This window comes from Macrobrachium nipponense, chromosome 1 (genome assembly GCF_015104395.2).
Source record: "Macrobrachium nipponense isolate FS-2020 chromosome 1, ASM1510439v2, whole genome shotgun sequence".
Taxonomy (NCBI): Eukaryota; Metazoa; Arthropoda; class Malacostraca; order Decapoda; family Palaemonidae; genus Macrobrachium; species Macrobrachium nipponense.
The window spans coordinates 147,648,846-147,665,426 of NC_087200.1; the positions used below are offsets into that span (position 1 = coordinate 147,648,846).

The 16,581-nt window shown below is 36.2% G+C and overlaps 2 protein-coding genes across 2 annotated transcripts in view; one reads left to right on the forward strand and one right to left on the reverse strand.

Annotated features, from left to right (window-relative positions):
• Window positions 1–16,581, forward strand: part of LOC135219734 (E3 ubiquitin-protein ligase Nedd-4-like) — a 284,620-nt gene that overhangs the window by 185,437 nt on the left and 82,602 nt on the right.
• LOC135220056 (uncharacterized) overlaps window positions 1–16,581 on the reverse strand; it is a 38,398-nt gene that overhangs the window by 12,562 nt on the left and 9,255 nt on the right. The window contains exon 3 of the mRNA XM_064257386.1: window positions 6,157–6,796. Coding sequence (XP_064113456.1) covers window positions 6,157–6,796 — 640 coding nt within the window. The remainder of the gene's footprint in view (window positions 1–6,156; window positions 6,797–16,581) is intronic.

The window sequence follows — 16,581 nt, forward strand, 5'->3', positions numbered from 1 at the left end:
CAGGTACGAGTGAAACGATATCGGTGGAGAGTAATGGGTCATCTCCGCGTGGAGATGTTAGTTTTAGATTGTTATCAGACCCATTAGTGATTCACGGCCTGGCGATCTCCCCACTTACGTGAGTGATTTTGAAGATGTGCATCCGGTAATTCTGCATCACCACGATCAACATCCAATGAATGCATTTGACTGTTTACAGTTATTCTTGGGAGTGGATGTAATTTCTTCATTGTGTGAATGGACAAATACACGCGCAGCCTATTTTTTCCGTGACAATCCCGAGAAAACTACTAAAGATTTCATGGGCAAAAAGTGGAATGATGTGACTGTGGAAGAAATGTACATTTTTTTTGCACTTCAGTTATTGATGGGAATCACGAAGTTGCCACGTATTTCAGATTACTGGAGTCAATCTTTGCTTTGCACTGGGCCACCTGTGTTACAACTGTAATGAGCCAGCAATAGGTTTTCCCAAATCTTGCGATTTCTGAGATTTTCTCATCCAGATAATGTTCAACCCAGCCAGCCAATGACCAGATACAAACATTTTTGACATGGTTCAGAAAAAGTATGAATGTTTTTTTTTCACCAGGGGAAATTTTTGCAGTTGATGAGTCACTTCTTTTATATAAAGGCAGACTTCGTTTCCGCCAGTATATAAAGACAAAAAGGAAGCGTTTTGGACTCAAATTATTTGCCTTGTGTCCAAGTTCGAAGAGGGGAAGAAGAGGCTACACATGGAATTTTTGTCTTTATACGCCTCAAATGTATGAAGATATATCTAGAGATGAGGATCTAGCACATCTAAGCAAGTCAGAGCGAGTCCCAGTATTCCTCATGAAATCTTTACTAAATAAAGGGAGGCATGTGGTACTGGATAACTGGTATTCTTCAATCAATTTAGCGGAAATTTCTTTACAGCAAGAATACACTACAACGAGGAACAATTCGACCAAACAGAGGTGTACCCCAGTGTCTCAAAGACCTATCGCTCCAAGTAAATCAATCAGCCTTTGCAAGAAGAAATGAGTTTCTCGTTGTGAAATATTGCGACAGAAGTCCGGTTCACGTTATATCGACCAAGTACAGAGCAGGATTTGTGGAAAGGAACCGTTTTCTAAAGGGTGGAAGACGGCAGATGATAAAGAAACCATTGCCCATTCAAAAGTATAAATGAGCAAATGGGGTCTGTGGACTTGGTTGATCAATGCTTGAGCCCATTGATCCCACCAGAAAACATCTTATACTTGGTTCAAAAAACTCGGTCTACATCTCATGGTTAGGATGGTGCTAAATTCTTTTGTTATATTTTATAATTTGAACAACCATGAAAATAGATCAGTTTTCTCGCATTCATCAAGACGGTGGTTCACGAAATCTTGAGTGAATACAGTTTGAAGTATGTTATTTTGGACGCAACCAAAAATGAACCTAAAGTGCCCAGGAGAAAGAGACGAAGAACGGCATCTGCACAACTGGACCTGACCCTCGCCTGGAACTTCCCATCAACGTGGACTTGGCCCTCAACCTGGAACTTCCAGTCAAACTATACTTGACCCTCAACCTGGAACTTCCCGTCAATCTGTCGTCCACTGGCTTATGACAATCCCAAGAACTGAGAAAAAAAAAAACGCCCACAAAAGAAGTGCCGAATCTGCACACGGAGGTGGGTTAAAGCCGAAGTGGGTAAGGTTGCAATGTGCTGGTTGTGAAGAAAAGCCTGGGATTGTGTTCCCCTGAACATTTTCAAAGTTTATCATGAACAATGATGCATGTAAATCTGTGTAACTCTTCTTTTGTGTGTGTATAAAATATATATATATATATATCTATATAATATATATATATATATATATATATATATTATATATATAGATATTTTTATGTATATAATTTTATTCTCATAAAAATAATAAGACCGTATTTTCCTTCAATTATTTGATACATATAAAGTAAATGGGTCATACTTTACGTGACTAGTATAACTGTATTCTTTTTTGTTTTTGTATATCAATACATTTACATATAGTTTTTTTTCTGGTGGATGTTGTGAAGAAAAGCCTGGATTGTGTTCACCTGAACATTTCAAAGTTTATCATGAACAATAATTGTATGTAACTCTAAGAATAAATAATATAGTATATATATATTATCTATTCTTATAAAAAACTAATGAGGCTGTATTTTTCATTCAATTATTTGAGATATATATATATATATATATATATATATATATATATATATATTATATATATTATTTATCTTATAAAAATAATGATTCTGTATTTTTTCCTTCAATTATTAGATACATATAAAGTAAACAGTTATAACTTACGTGGCTAGTATAACAGTAGAATCTCTTTTTTTATATCAAGCCATTTTACTTATATTTTCTGTTCATTTTATGATAATAAATATATAAAGTTCACTATAAGGCTTTATTTTTTACCTTCATTTATCTGGTGTTCATATCTTTTATTTGTAAAATGTAATAAGTGAATAAATAAATAAATACAGTAAATGATGATGCAACTGGTTTTTATACTTGGGTAGAAGTTATTACATGCTTATGCTGTCTGGTTTTGTGATTTTTTGTTGAGACGCAGTTCATCTGTCACCACAACACTACTATAAAATTCGGTCTTACAGAATGTTGGTATCTCCTGGAACATGCACATAAAGTACTATCAAAATAGAACAGTAAATAAGCATGTAAAATAACAAAAAAAAAGAGCAACAACTTCAGCGAAAGCCCAGCCGATAAATGAGATAATAGGAAGAAATATTCAGAAAAAATTCAAACATCGATTTAGAGACAAAATCTTCTGAGAGTTTGTAGTTATTATGTCACTTGATAGCCTAAAACATCTATAAATTATATTATTTAGGACAATCAAAGAAATCCCCCCTCCCCTTCCCGAAAAAAACAAAACCAGAGAAAAAGCGAAAAAGCGATTTTTCCTGAGGACAAGAAACTTGAAAAATTATTTAGATACCCCCTGATACCCTTCAAGTGGTTTTCTGTGATGAAACTAATCTTAGAACTCATAGAAAACAACATCGACCAATTTTTGAGAGTTATACTATAAAATTTGCGATTTCCATATTTTATTGGCGGGGCTTTCGCTGAAGTTGTTGCTCTTTTTTTTTTTTGTTATTTTACGTGCTTATTACTGTTCTATTTTGATAATACTTTATGTGCATGTTCCAGGTGGACCGTATCAACATTCTGTAAGACCGAATTTCTATTCAAGACCGTAGTTTTTCTCAACCGACACCAGTGTCCCTTGTACAGGGAACTGGTGTCCCTTGTACAAGGACACTGAGTTCACATTTTTTTTTTCATAAATAAAATCATTTATTTCCATGTAGGATGATAAAAATCACAGAGAAAATGCGTTATTATAGTGCCAATAATACCTGATAATTTCATTAGCCTTTCTTGATTTGTGTATTTTTGGCAAATAATTCTACGATCGGCACCCCTCCAAACTGGAGCCCACCCTTCACTACCGAGAGATTCGGTTCAGCAGCGAATGCAATGTTTACATTCTGCTCACCCACCCGGTAAAGAAGGGGTTAACTTTGAGATACTGTGAAAAACAACCTTGCCAACTTAGTTGAAAATCACCCACCAACCCCCCGAGCTGATACCCTTAAAAGGCTTTCAAATTTATCAGCTGTGACTTATGAAAAGACCAAGCCATTTCTAAAGTGGTTTAAAAGTTCCATGAAATTTTTTTGCCCATCAGACTATGAATCCATCTACTTTAAATTCTCAAATTCCTCGTGTTAGGTAAAGTTAGCGGCACCGATACAAACGATAGCGTTCATTCCGAGTAAATCATTCTAGTGATCTACAGTAGGAAAGCAGGAGTGAGCAAAAAAATATAAGATACTTTAATGTACAGTATTTCAAAAGGTGCTGAGGACAAACCTGACAGTAACATGCACTTTACCATGTTGTCTGTACTGCACTCTGTGCTAGTGGATGCTGATTGACAGGTGAACAGAGTAGTTAGTAAAAGATTCATTATGGCTGTTAGTGCATGGCTACATACATGAGAGATGTCAAGTGCAAACAGTGCATTGGGAAACCTGCTTGTTGTATTTATCAACAATAATGAACACCAAACAATTTTGCTCTTAACACAATTAAAATTCTAAAAATTCAGATTCCCTGGAAAGAGCTTTCTTAAATAGTATAACAAAACCCATGATGCAATTAAGGAGCTTTTAAAGATGGCAATCAGTCAATTACAGCATAAGCAATTGTTGTATTTATGACTAATCTTAAGCTTGAAAGTGGCCAAATTGGGAATCTTGAAATGTGAATGAACACTGAATACTCTAGAACTGGCTGAAACAAAAAGTGCTCTTATATTGTGTGTACTCTCACTGGCGTCGGTCTTTTATCTAAGCCAAAGATAAATCTTAAGGAGATAAAAAAAAAAAGACAAAACACTTACAAGTGACAAGACCTAATCAATTTCTTGTTAGAGTATTCAAAATAGTAAATACTATAAGAAGAATGACTCCACTGGCTGACTGAGACTGCAGGACCTGCCAGTCCATGCACAATGCTAATGACTGAATATCTGCTATTTATACGGGAATGAATCATCCAGAGCCCTTTCAAATCGAAGGAATGGGCTGACTGTGATGAAAAGGTTTGCTATGAAGCAATAGTAAGATATACATATTTATTTATGAAGAAAAAAATAAAAAATAATACAAGCTGCTGTCAGTACAGAAGTATGAATGGTCAAAATTACACTAATAAAAGTTAAAACTGCCATGGGAAAAACAATTACAAAACAAAACTGCTCCCAAATAACAGACCAAGTGTCAGGGAGGATTAGCTGTGCCAAGAGACTGCCATGAGGCAGCACTATGACAAAGCAACAAACTGCAATGGGGTTCCCCAAATCTAAATGAGTGTAGGCAAAATGGTATTATATTTTGTAATTTAACATTCTACAGGGTTTTTTTTTATGCACCACATATTTATGTTCATACCTCTCCAAGGCTTAACAATGTTGTGTATTCATTACAATAGAGAAATGGAACTAATTTTCATTCTGAGCTAGTGTCCACCATTCAATTCTGTTAATCCTGGACTTGAATGAATTTCCAGAACTCATGGAAATCTAATTACTACATCACCATACTTGTTACTACAATCCTATTTTCCTACTCGGTAACAATCCTGTCTACATCTGTTTCCTACCTATGTCAGCTGAAATTCACTCACTTTTCTCTTATATTTTGAGGACAATATCCATTCCCAGTAGACTTATGTGCAATAATCTCTTTTGTTGTACAACTTCGTTTAAAACAGTCCTTTTCCATTATGAAACCTCATATTTCACCATTCATCCACTTCTTTTTAATCATTCCTGTCACTTCAACTCTCCCCATTACATTCCTTTATCTGCTATTTCTTCTAATGTTTTATGACATTCTAACACAGTAATTTTTTCCTATGTATTTCCAACAATTATGGCTTAAGTACAAGAACACTTTTTTTTCTTCCATACCTAGTAACTATATCTCTCCTCTCTCTCTATCTATTAACAGCTCTTACATTTAAATCAGGCATGTGCATAACTAATCTTTCTTGTTCTCCAAAACTCAGATGGCAATGTCAGATTCTCTGCGAAACTGTATTCCACCCTCACTTCCATTCCTGGGGTATATAAACTACTGTCACAACTTTTCCTAATGCCACTCAATTTTATTCACAAAATCCCTAGACTATTGGCATTTCTACTTTTTTCCAGTGCCCGCATTCTTGATGGAAAAAGGCCATTCCTTACAGCCACTCCAGATAATGTTGCTAAGATCATTAAAAATTGTTTCACTAAGGAATCTCACAGGAAGCTTATCAAATAAAATCACTATAGTTTTTGTTTTTAATATTAAATATGCTCTGTGATCATAAATGACGATACTATAGTAAAACATTTCATGTCATTACTCTGTATGGAAAAATCATTCGATACTACTTGCTCTAATTTTTAGCATACTAATTCCAAGCACAGTGCTTGGTATCTATGCTAGGTAGGTAGGTAGGTAAGCAGATATAACAAGAGTTAATTTCTTCTCATACTTCATTTCTCATAACAGAGAAGAAGAGAGAGATTATCCAATAACCTTGAAAAAAGTAGCCTTTTGTATTTGAGGTCGATGACGAGATAAAATAGCCAAGTCTCCTCTGCACGTGTTGCATCCAGAAAGGCGACTCAATACAGAATCCTTCCACTTCTTTCCTATACGTTGCACCACTGGTGAACTGGTAGGAGAACTTGCTGGACTGGGTTCTGGACTCAACCAGAACTCCCCTTCTTGATCAGGGTGATACCGATTGGGATTTGATGGAGGAACACTCAAAAGGTTAGACACTTGAGGTCTGTTCGGCTCTGCTACTGTACCTGCTGCAGAGCGCTGTCGGAATGAGCGATTGGATGACTGGTTTGGGGCATCAACCGGGAATGAAACCATGACCCACTCATCTGTACCATTCCTTAAACGCCTAACTCGTTCTCTGGTATTGTCTCCTTCATTTCCATTGGAATCATCACTTTGATCATTATCAGAGTCAGCCAAATTTCCAACTGGCTGTAGATTTCCATTGGAATGACTTTGATTAGGATCAGCAGCATTTGCTCTCCTCCGATGGGCATGGCGATGTCTACGGCGAGCTTCACGCCTTCGATTTCGAGCTTCAGCTTCACGCTCAGCACGAATGCTGACGGAACTTGCAGGGTCTGCTAGTACACAGCTTCTGTGAATACTGGTTTGGTAGGGTCAAAATTAACCACCACCACTTCTAAATCCTGCATTTCTGTGATTTACTAGCAGTTAACTTAAAAATCATCCATAACTGACAAAGTTCAAGCTCGAGACAATATTGCTAGTAGCAATAACAATATATAAAGAGGAGAATATCTTTTCTAATGAAAGAAATCCATTTCCTCCAGAAATCAGTATTCTGCTAGTTGAAAATAATTTTCATTATCACACCGAGATACAATGTTCTGTAAAGCAATGGAAAGCAGAGAAGTGCTTGCTTTCAAACCACTGACTGAGAGGCTTCAGCTGCGTCCTCTCACTTCCAACCTGTCACATGCAACACTGCTGTCAGCACCTGGACATCACCCGAGGACTGCTAAGCCACACCTCACACCCTCAACACTAGCATTCACCTGATCATACACATGCTTCTGGATTTACTTGTTTGCTTTCCTAACACCCCTTTTCCTTTTCCACTTCTTACAATTTAAATTAAACTAATATTTTACCTTCCTGAAATTTTACATACAAGAGAAATATACTATGTTCAGACATACAGAACAGTAATAAAAATGCAACAAATTCTATTTAATTCAAAATACCAGCCTAAACTCAACAAGATTTTGATATTTACCCTACTGACTGTTTCATAAAAAAATATATACATATACAAGTATTTTCAGAGACTGGAAAACAATCTTCTTAATTTTGCTTGGTATTTTATTGCTGTCTCTACTCCTTTACCACCATCACAGCTGCTACAGAAGCCCTACAAGTTGTGTTCTCTAAATATAATTTCCTTACCTAAGAACGTACAGAGGGTGAACAGAGGTCTAGAAAGAACAAAATTATTAGTACTTTCTTAAAATAATGTACTGATAATTAAAACTTTACATTAACAGAATAAACAAATAACGGCTTATATAATACACGCATAAAATGAACACAAGAATGAGTAACAAGCACTAATAATAAATGATCTTTTCAAGCAGTGACACTGTAAAGTTCAATTGCAAATATGCCTTCACATTACTTGGAATAAAAAATGGCAGTTCTATAATTTTGAGTTAACCTGTTACCATTCAGACAGTACAAAAAACTTAGTTATTATTAATTATTTCATTATTATTATTACTTTTACTTAGGAGGTCTCCACACATACTGTACCTGGTCAATACTGAGAGCTTAGATCTTAGTTCAGTGGGCTTGTTAATCTACTTTCTTTAATGACCCTTAAATGCCATATGGGCTGTCCTTCTATAACTCATGCTTTAAATTGTTTAGTGCTGCACTTTATAACATACTAGCTGTATAGCACATTTCAGAAACCTATGCTCTGCCAATTATTTAATTACAGCACAAATAAATTAAAGACCACAAAAGGAAGTAACATTTGTAAAAGTACTTATAAATAACAATAATAACCCCATAATGAAGTTCCATTCACAAAAGTGCACTATATATATACATTGTGTGTGTGTGTGTGTGTGGTGTGTGTGTGTGTGTGTGTGTGTGTGTGTGTGTGTGTGTGTACACTAGTCCCTTTTTTACCAGATACATATGCAATTGTAGTAGCCACAATGCCCTCTTAACTTCTTGAATTCTTTGCTCTTTTTTTGGATACGCTTGTCACTTCAAAGACTGAAGATCCAAGTTCAAAGAAATCTGAAGAAATTGTGATGTCTGAAAATGACAGGTATATGCATATATGAGAGGGAGTAGACTTTTAATCCTCCTCGTGGTGTGCAGGTAACTGAGAGAGCGAGAGAGAGAGAGAGAGGATTGAGAGAGAGAGAAGAGAGAGAGAAGAGCGGAGAGGAGAGAGAGAGAGAGAGAGGAGAGGAGAGAGAGAGACGAGGAATATATTGGAGGGCATGTGAGGTGAAACTCGGAGGGTTATCATCTTTAAAAAGTGCGAAATGGGATCACATCTTCTGAAAGTACATTAACTGTTTGTGCTGTAATTACGTAACATCGTACATACAGATTGAACCAGCAATTTTCTCCGAGGTTAAGAAAGTAATTTTCATAGAATGACAACCCTGTTATTTCTCTGATATGTTGTTACATTAGTGATCATGGAGGTCTTATACAGTGACAAACTATGAATTACATACTGCCTTTGTATAAATTTTCAAAAATATAAATAAAGCATACACAAAATCTCCATACTGATTTTACACTTAAAATCATGAACACTTCAGAAATTAAAGTTTTGAAGGGATATAATCTTTGAAAAGTGTAGTAACTTTGTGAATTGGGTATAGCATCTTGTAAAAGTATGTATATGCACTGCTGTAATTACCTTTTTATCATATTTATGCATGTACAAAAATAAAAATAAAACATTTTTAATAAAGATTTTATACAGAAAAGGTTTATAACTTAAAAAATTACATAATTTTAGCAAACACTTTTGCAGGGATATGCAGCGTTTCTGGAGGATTCGCAAAATGTTCACGCTATTGTGAAGAACTTGCATATGATAATTAGTTAGGTTCTAATGAAATGTTGCGCTATTGTGAATTTGTGTCAAATCGAATCGCAAAGTTCGGGGTATTACTGTATACTTCCTTGTGATATAGAGCTTGAAAGCTTTTATCCCAGAAAAGGAAGGCGTCCAAAGCAAAAATGGATATGCACTGCCTAAGACTCCTTGCACTCACAAGAAGCATAAGTGAGTGAAGACAACAGTAAGGTTTCTCAGTCTATTTTAAAAACAAAGCTAGATTAAGGTTTCTCAGTATAAAAACATCTACCAAGCATAGACTTAAATTCAATAAATTGTACTGGAGCCTATATAAAATTCTTTTCAACAGAAAAAACACTGGAGAGAGAGTAGAGAGAGAGAGAGGAGAGAGAGAGAGAGAGAGAGAGACGAGAGAGAAGAGAGAGAGAGAGAGATGAGAGAGAGAACCCAACATACCATTACAAAAGCATACTTGTAATCAACTTTAAAGACGAACAATGCTTGAAAGCACTCTGAGTTTCTTCCTTAACAAGGATTCTATTTTGTCTGCTACATAGTGAAACAATTTGGATTACTAAGTAATTTAACCAAATAACAACACTAAAACTCCAACTCTCGCAAGTAGGGCTCATTATCAGCTCTAACAATATAACTATCTTAATAGATTTTCCATAAATCTTCTAGGTCTGGGGTAACAATGTTAGATCCCACGAAAAAGTACAAAAACATAAAAAATGAGAAAAATCAGCCCCTTGCAAAAACCCAAAAAAGGTCCTTGCTTTTATCTGTCAGTAACATAGAAAAAAATACATCATATTCTTTTTCTCACTACAAAGTTACAGATAACCTGGTCAACATTCTTTGTTATTGAAGTATGTAATGTGAATTTTCTCTTGCAATTTCAACATTTTCTCAAAAAGTTTCATACATCAAGAAAGTGGAATCACCAACAATCAATGGACAAGAGCAATTGATCTAAAACTTTACTCCCCAATAACACAAAGGCTAAACATTAACATCTGCATTATAACAGCTGAACTGCAATCTGCAAGTAACTATTTAATCTAAAAACATTAAAAAGTAATATAGTATCTTCATCTGACCCTCTTCCTACTGTCACATCAACTCTACAGAAAGAAAAATAGAGAAATGAAATCCTTAGTTATCTAATGCTGATCTGATTTCTTACCCTGTAGGAAACTAAGCAGAGGACAATTTGGACAATTCAACCCCACCTTGAGGATTTAACCTCCTTCCCCATTCTGCTTTTTATGAGAGGAACTATTTATGAAAGCACAGGGCTAAGAATATGACACTTCAATGATTACCCCACACTGAACACCAATACCTGTTTGTTCCACAGGACATAAATACTTCTCTAAATTACTCTTAAGAGCCATCCTGAAGCCCCAAAAACCAAAATCAGCATATAACCGAATACTGCATCTGAGCTATTCAAAATTTCTTAGAAATGCTACGGTCAATACAATTTTTCAGTGGTCTGAGCATTTCAGTAATGTCAGCCCTAAAGGTGGAAGATATGCAGTTTTCTTTTAATCATGTATAATAAGACTTCTTAACAAAGGTATTCTTGCATCTTCAACTGAAACACTGCAATGCTGATTTAACATATCTAGTAATCACAACATATTAAATTAAGTACTATAAACAGCATACGAAGAAAACAAGGCTCCAAAAATAAAACAACACACACTAAATCACATTACACGTGCATCCTCAAGTCCAGTGGCATTTCCTAGCTAGCATTTTTATGGCTTCAGCATATAAGCTCCCAGGAACAAAAAGCCGTCACACATGACATTACTAAAGGAAGCCTCAAAAGTTTTTTCAATGAGCAGTCATGTCAGGTCAATGGTGAATTAAAGATATCTGATTAAATACTGATACCTACTGTCAAATGTTGAAACTGTTACTTGTAGCTCTGACTCCTCCTAATGATGCCCCCCCTTCTCGTCTATAGTTTTCCACATATGGCAGCCTAATTTAAAAATTTCCACAGGTAGTGCTTCGACTGCTCAGTGTAAGCATACAGTGACGTCCCTAACGGCAATATTAGAAAATACTTAGCTAATCACCTCATTCTGTTCTATGCATAATGTCCATCAGAGGGGAGGAGGGAGGGCTCAGATCATGTAATCACTAGCGTAAAGCACTAATATGCAAAACTGATTTTATCATAAAAATGACATTTTTGAGTAAGTGACTAACCCAGTAATTACACAGCTGATTCCAAATTGAAAGGAGGTGGGATCATGGATATAATCTACTCCCAAAACATTAAGTTATGTAATGAATCTGAAATAGAAAAGTTGCTAGCATGGAAAAAACAATGCTTGTTCCAATCAGTCAAGAGAGCTATTGCAGATGGATACTGCCTCTGGATGGTGCTCATCTTAACTCATAATGGCGTGGCGGTAGAGCTAAGGGTAGCTTCCCACTTAGGGGGAACTTTGCAGCGCAGGAAATGCTCCTACGGCTAGTAAAGTATAATAGCTGGCTGTCCTGCCCTGGGTGCAGCACCAAATAAAAATAACCAGAAAACAATGACACCTACACAAAAATAAAGTATGACCCATCCAAAGAGAGTGATTGGGTGCTCCAGGTACAATGTACCCCCAGGCTCTCCAAAACCCAGCAGCATACTGAAAAGGTGAAAAGATAACAAGAGAACATCCTGTGCTTCCTTCCACAATGCCATGCCAATCACTAGAACAAATGGCCTTGAGGTATTGAAAAATGGTTGACACTTTTTAAGCTTATGTCAAAAAAATATATGTAGTAAGAAGCAACGAATGGGTGTTAAAAGAGCGAATAGTGTCTGAAAACTAAGAAGCTAGACTGTTCTCACATCCTTAGCTTTGCTTAAAAGTAGGCAAAAAACTCCACAACACTGAGTGTGTCTCAAACATGGAGTCCATATAAAATAAAAGACATGTTTAGACAGAGGAAGAGATAGGTTCTTCCCATAACTTCCTAGGTTATGGATGGTCCCCTGATTCCTGTTCAGCACTGGGAATTCCAGAAAATCTCCAACTGAACAGAGAGCTCTCTATACAACTTCTGAGCAAGGGAGTCCTACTTGGAGCTTGTAGCAAAAGCTAGACAGACCGTAGTTGGCACAAGACAAGCTGGGTGCCAGGCAAGCTAGGGACTCGGGTGCTAGTCTTTCGGCAACTGTAACTCAGGAGCTGGCTTACACTAGGAGCATGAGGCGAGTAGGAAATTGAGATGCCAAATGCTCCTGGAAGTCAAGTAAGACCGCAACAATCTAAAGGAGAAAGAATGAATCCAGGTCTTGAATGGGACCTTGTTTTCTGATCAGAGATTGTACTTCTATGAGAACCAAAAACCCACCCTCTCTGATCTTGCGAAGTAAGTCGCTAAGGTACTGCGATACTTGGAAAGATGGTTCTTTCCTCTGAGTAGTCCTGTTTCGACGAGGGGTGGGTTACGTACTCGCCTACCGATTTGGTAGTTCCTCGAGTTCAATTTGCTCCAACATGAAATCAGAGGAATTTATTTCTAATGATTTGAAATTCATCTCAATAGAATGTGGTAAGGAACCCACAATAAGCTGTAAGTCGCACTGCTATGTAACGAATTGGTCTTAGCCACACAAAAAAAATATCTAATCCTTCGGGCCAGCCCTAGGAGAGTTATCAATCAGTTCAGAGGTCTGTTAAACTAAGATATACTTAACTTTTTGTTTCTTGCCTGAAAAGAATGGAGTAGCCTCTTTAAAGAACCTGAACCAAACAAGGTTCTGTCCCTCTGCTACTCCATTCCTGCAAAAATAGGTGCACTCTGGCCCTGGCAGGAGCATGAAGAACCGGAGACTCACTTTTAGGAAGTCTTGGTGAAAGACTTCTTAAAGGACTTCAAAGAGGGCCAAATGTTGGAGCGGGGTCTCTCTCTCGAGGATGTATCTTCCTCCTCGAAAGGACTGACGCCCAAAGCGGAAAAAAACTTTGGAAGAAGTAGTAGAAGTTGTCTATGGACACTTTGCCGACTGAGTTGATTACTTACTGAACGGCATACAGAGCTGCCTTCACAGTGCCTTGAGGGAACAAATTCAAGGCAACAAAAGTGATTTATTGAGGTCCGAAAACAAGAGGTCCGATTTCTGATTAATTGTCACACCTTTAGTGTTGAAAGAACACCAAAGCTCTCGCTTTATGGGATACCCCATAGTGAAAAACTAGGCTAACTCATCAAAACTGTCTCTAAGCACAAAAAAACCTCTAAAAATGCTTATACCAAAGTATTTTAATCGTTTTATCACAAAAAGTTCATTTAGTCATGAAAATTATATGAAAATATACGGTAATTAGTGAAAAATACGCAAATAATGTGTATATACGCTCCATAGAAAAATCCTGTCCAGATGTGGGAATTTTTTTTTTTTGTTTTATTGTTTGGTGTCTCTCTGGTCTTGTCTTGAGGGGATCAGTAGTAGATTATGTTTGCTTTATGAATCCCTTTCTCAATTAGATAGCCAGGATACCTTAACTTAAAAGACGAAAGCTGATTACGAATTAGTTCAGATTTCTTTTCAGGAAATCTGGTGAACAAATTCGTAAGGCTCTTAAGAATAGGTGTCTGGCTGTGCCTATCTTGACAGAAATGTTGTGATAACTAAAGTTGTGAATGCATGAAAGTAAGAACGTTGGTTTCTGTACAGGTAAATTTTGTATTCTGTTGTGTCTCTTCAGAAAAGTAATTTTGTTATCCATTTTCCCATTCAACTTTAAATTTGATGCTGGGCACTAATGTGTCTAATTTTGAAATTAATTTGTTGAAATTGCCCCACTCTATTATCCCAAAATGTTAGAATCGTCGACATATCTCATCTAGCATGTTTTTTTGGGTTTATTGACATTTATTATTACAGTTTCAAAGTATTCCATGAACAGATTGGCTAAAATGGGGGTGGATGTAAAGTGCTATCATATGAATGTTTGTTTGAAGAATGACTTCCCAAAGAATAGGGGCGGCTAATTTTTCCCTCAAAACTGTAGAACGTCCTGTACTGGTACTTCCGTAAATAGGGAATCTACAACAAGGCTTAAAAAGTTTTATATGTGAAGTGGTATAGGTGCTTCTCTGAATTTGTCACAAAAATCTTCTGAAATGTTTGATGTGACAGGGAGAAAAAATACCTGAGAAAAGGGGAAAGGATGCCAGCTATCCATTTATAAATTTTATAATTGGAAGCACAGCTCATGATATGATGGGTCTAAATGGAAGATTGCCTTGTGAGTTTTGGAAGGCCCTAAATATAAGGTAGTCAGTCAATGACTTTAAATTTCTCCATAGTTCACAACTTTTTTTTTAACTTTTTTTTTTTTTTTTTTTTTTTTTTTTTTTTTTTTATCACGGCCAATCATTCTTACTTTCCTAAAAATTCAGTGGGGACATTCTGGAAGGATTTTTCATCAATTTTGTCGTGTGTTTGGGTCACTAAGGAGTTGGTTGATTTTGTCGAGGTAGAAGTCTGTTCATAATTATGACAAACTGACGAAAAATCCCATCCAAAATGTCCCCTCAGAATTTTTTTAGGAAAGTAAGATTCATTGGCCAAGACAAAATAAAAGAGCATTGAAGTATTGGAGAAATTTAATTTAAGGTCATTAACTCAAAACTAGTACCTACTTTTATGGCCTTCCAAAAACTCAAAATGACAATCATCCATTAGACCCATCTTCTCACGTGAAGGACCTTTCTTTCAAATGATAAAATTTTTAAATGGATAGCTGGGCTCTTTCTTTTTTCTTTGGCCCTTTTTCTCCCATCACATCAAACATTTGGAAGATTTTCATCACAATTTCAGAGAAGCACATACCACTTCACAATATAAACTTTCAAGCCTTGATAAAGATTCCCTATATACAGAAGTACCAGTAAAGGACGTTCTACAGTTTTGAAGGAAAAATAAGTCCCTATTCAGATCATTTCCCACTGGCTCTTGACAAAATAATAGTTAGTTGAATTATGTGTATCTAATAACGTATTTTCATTTGGGGAGTCATTCTACAAACAAAAATTCGGGTGTAGCTTGGGTAGTCCTTTGAGTCCTGTTTTAGCCAATCTATATGCGGGATACTTTGAAACTAGAGCAATAAATGCAATAAAACCCAAAAATATGCTGTAGATGAGATATGTAGATGATATTTTAACATTTTGTGATAATAGATAGGGGAAATTTCAACGAATTAACTTTCAAAATTAAACACATTAGTGCCCAGCATCAAATTTAAAGTCCAATGGGAAACAGACAACAAATTAATTTTCTGATTTTTAATAACTTAAGACACACGACAGAATACAAATTTACCACTATACAGAAAACCAACGTTCTCACCCCTCTACGTTTACTACTTTAGTTATCCTGGTATTTCTATCAGATAGGCATAGCCAGTCATATTCTTAAGAGCCTTACGAATTTGTTCACCAGATTTCCTGGAAAAGGAATTTGAACTAATTCGTAGCAGCTTTCGTCCTTAAGGTATCCTGACCATATAATTGAGAAAGCGATTCACAAAGCAAACTTAATTTTTTACCAACCCCTCAAGACAAGACCAGAGAGACACCCAACAATAAAATAAAAATTCCACACCTGGACAGGATTAAGATGGTGACCCAGGCTCTAAAAATCTAGCCCTTTTGCCTTTACCTATCCAAATACCTTGGCCAAATCCCTGATTAACGTCCAACAAAATACAATTCCGAAGGACACAGAAGTACGTATACGAAATCCCATGCCTGGACTGTGACCAATCTTACATCAGTTTTACAAGAAAATCACTTCCCCACAGATTACTACAACATAAGCAGTCTGTTAGGTATAGATAGCAGAGTTCAGATATTTTAACCACATAAATGACCATAACCACAGAATAAACTGGAATTTGTCACATATAATTTATAGCAGCAACTGTCAATACAAATGCCAGATGATAGAGTCAGTCTTGATTAAACAAAGACAGGTAATGAACATCTCCAAGGGTGCACAGAATTCAGATATCAGTGACAAAATCTTCCTTCAACCAATGCTGAAAAATATTAAAGAGGAATTATTAGCGGTGCTGACCTAAACATGGCTACCTGTGGATGGATCTCTTGATATGAAGAATGCCTTTCCTGTAACTTTTCTTATTCATTACCTACCTGAAGAGAGAGACAGCAGTCTCTCAAATTTAGTACTTACTTTCTTACTTATTTAGCAATTTTATGGGCTCCTTTTTAGATGGAATTCTGTTGTAACAGATTTGATATAATATATATATATATATATA